Raw genomic sequence first — 1,716 nt, forward strand, 5'->3', positions numbered from 1 at the left:
CCTGGGGTTAAAATCCATCTCCTCGTCCTGGGGGCTGCTGCAGCCTCTGTTTCTTCTCCCTGCCTGCCCAGCTGAACGGGAATTCGGCAGAGCCAGCTACACTTGGGCCCTGGTTGGGTTCTAGTTTACATCTTTTGAGCTGTTTTCTCTTTCCTGGTTAGAAAAGATGACAGAATTGGAGGTCCTCGCTTGGGCAGGGGTAGGATCATTCTGGAACCCAGAGAGGATGGAGACATCTGGTTCCCTGGTTCTTGTGCCAAAGGACAGTCAACGATGAGGGGAAGGTGCTGACACTCCTGGCCTGCACTCCTGTTCTTTGCCACATGCCACAAGGGACCCAGGAGCTCTGCTGTTAAACGCTTTATTTCTCCCTCGCCGTAGCCCTCCCTTCCCAGAGCAGAGCTGTGGGAGAGGGCCAGTGGGCTCCTTTCTCTGCTGTCTCCTGGGGGAAGGATGCTCTGCCCGGAGGGACAGAGCTGCCGGGCAGCCCGCTGCCAGGTTTGGGGAGGGGAGGGACAGGCGTGGAGCAATGAGCCCAGTCATTCAACCAATGCTACAGTAAGAAGGTGGCTGGGATTAGAGGGCCACCTCTGATCCTATTTTACGGGGGACAGGGAGCAGACCCTGGTTTAGAGAGCCGTGTCTTCACCCTCGATGCGGGGCCCAAAGAGCTTCTCTGCAGTTGCTTTGCCGTCGTACTTGGGCAGGGTGCCACCAAAGTCTGCCGGCAAGATGTCGGCATCAATCTCCTGGTAGAAGGACTCCAGCTCCTCCCCGTGCACAAAGACCTGCCAGGAGATGGCAGCGACCCTCAGCGGAGGACAGGGGCGACTCTTCCGAGCAGTTGTTTCACCCAGGGAGATGCCTCTGCCTCCGGGTCCCTTTCCCACACTCACCCTCTCCAACAGTTTGCTCTTCAGGAACGGTTTGACCACGTTGTAGGTGGTGGTGAAGTACCAAGGCTGGTGGATGAAGTGGACGGCCTTGAACCGCGCTGGGAAGGAGTCCTAGGATCCCAAACCCAGACAGGCAGTTACAAAGAGTGCTGGCCACGCAGAGCTGGGCGGGCGGCAATGGACACGCCAGCACTGCTATGGCTTCCCTCACCCAAACTCCCCTCCTCTCTATATAATTACAGAATTGTTTAGGTTGGAAAAGACTTTTAATATCACAGAGTCCAACCATTAACCCAGCACTGCCAAGTCCACCAATAAACTGTGTCACTAAGCACCACATCTACACGTCTTTTAAATACCTCCAGGGATGGTGAGTCAACCACTTCCCTGGGCAGTTCCAGGGCTTGGCAACCCTTTCGGTGAAGAAATGTTTCCTAACATCCAACCTAAACATCTCCGGCACAAATTGAGGCCATTTCTTGTCTTATTGATGACTCTTTTTTGTTCTGACCCACTGGATTGGCCATCCCAGCCCCAGGAGGACCAGGGAAGCTGAAGACCCTCAGAGATGCTTCATTGCCCTCACTGCATGAGATTCCAGGGCTTGGCAACCCTTTCGGTGAAGAAATGTTTCCTAACATCCAACCTAAACATCTCCGGCACAAATTGAGGCCATTTCTTGTCTTATTGATGACTCTTTTTTGTTCTGACCCACTGGATTGGCCATCCCAGCCCCAGGAGGACCAGGGAAGCTGAAGACCCTCAGAGATGCTTCATTGCCCTCACTGCATGAGAAGGGTCACATCTCTTCTCTCCTCTT

At 54.3% G+C, this 1,716-nt stretch overlaps 1 protein-coding gene across 1 annotated transcript in view; it reads right to left on the reverse strand.

Moving 5' to 3' along the window:
* Positions 1-476: 476 nt before the first annotated feature.
* Positions 477-1,716, reverse strand: part of RLBP1 (retinaldehyde binding protein 1) — a 5,090-nt gene continuing 3,850 nt past the window's right edge. Inside the window, exons 6-7 of the mRNA XM_010145780.1 lie at positions 897-1,007; positions 477-788 (exon numbers count right to left, since the gene is read on the reverse strand). Coding sequence (XP_010144082.1) covers positions 630-788; positions 897-1,007 — 270 coding nt within the window. The 3' untranslated portion in view covers positions 477-629. The remainder of the gene's footprint in view (positions 789-896; positions 1,008-1,716) is intronic.

This window comes from Buceros rhinoceros, unplaced genomic scaffold, assembly GCF_000710305.1.
Source record: "Buceros rhinoceros silvestris isolate BGI_N320 unplaced genomic scaffold, ASM71030v1 scaffold15041, whole genome shotgun sequence".
Lineage (NCBI taxonomy): Eukaryota > Metazoa > Chordata > Aves > Bucerotiformes > Bucerotidae > Buceros > Buceros rhinoceros.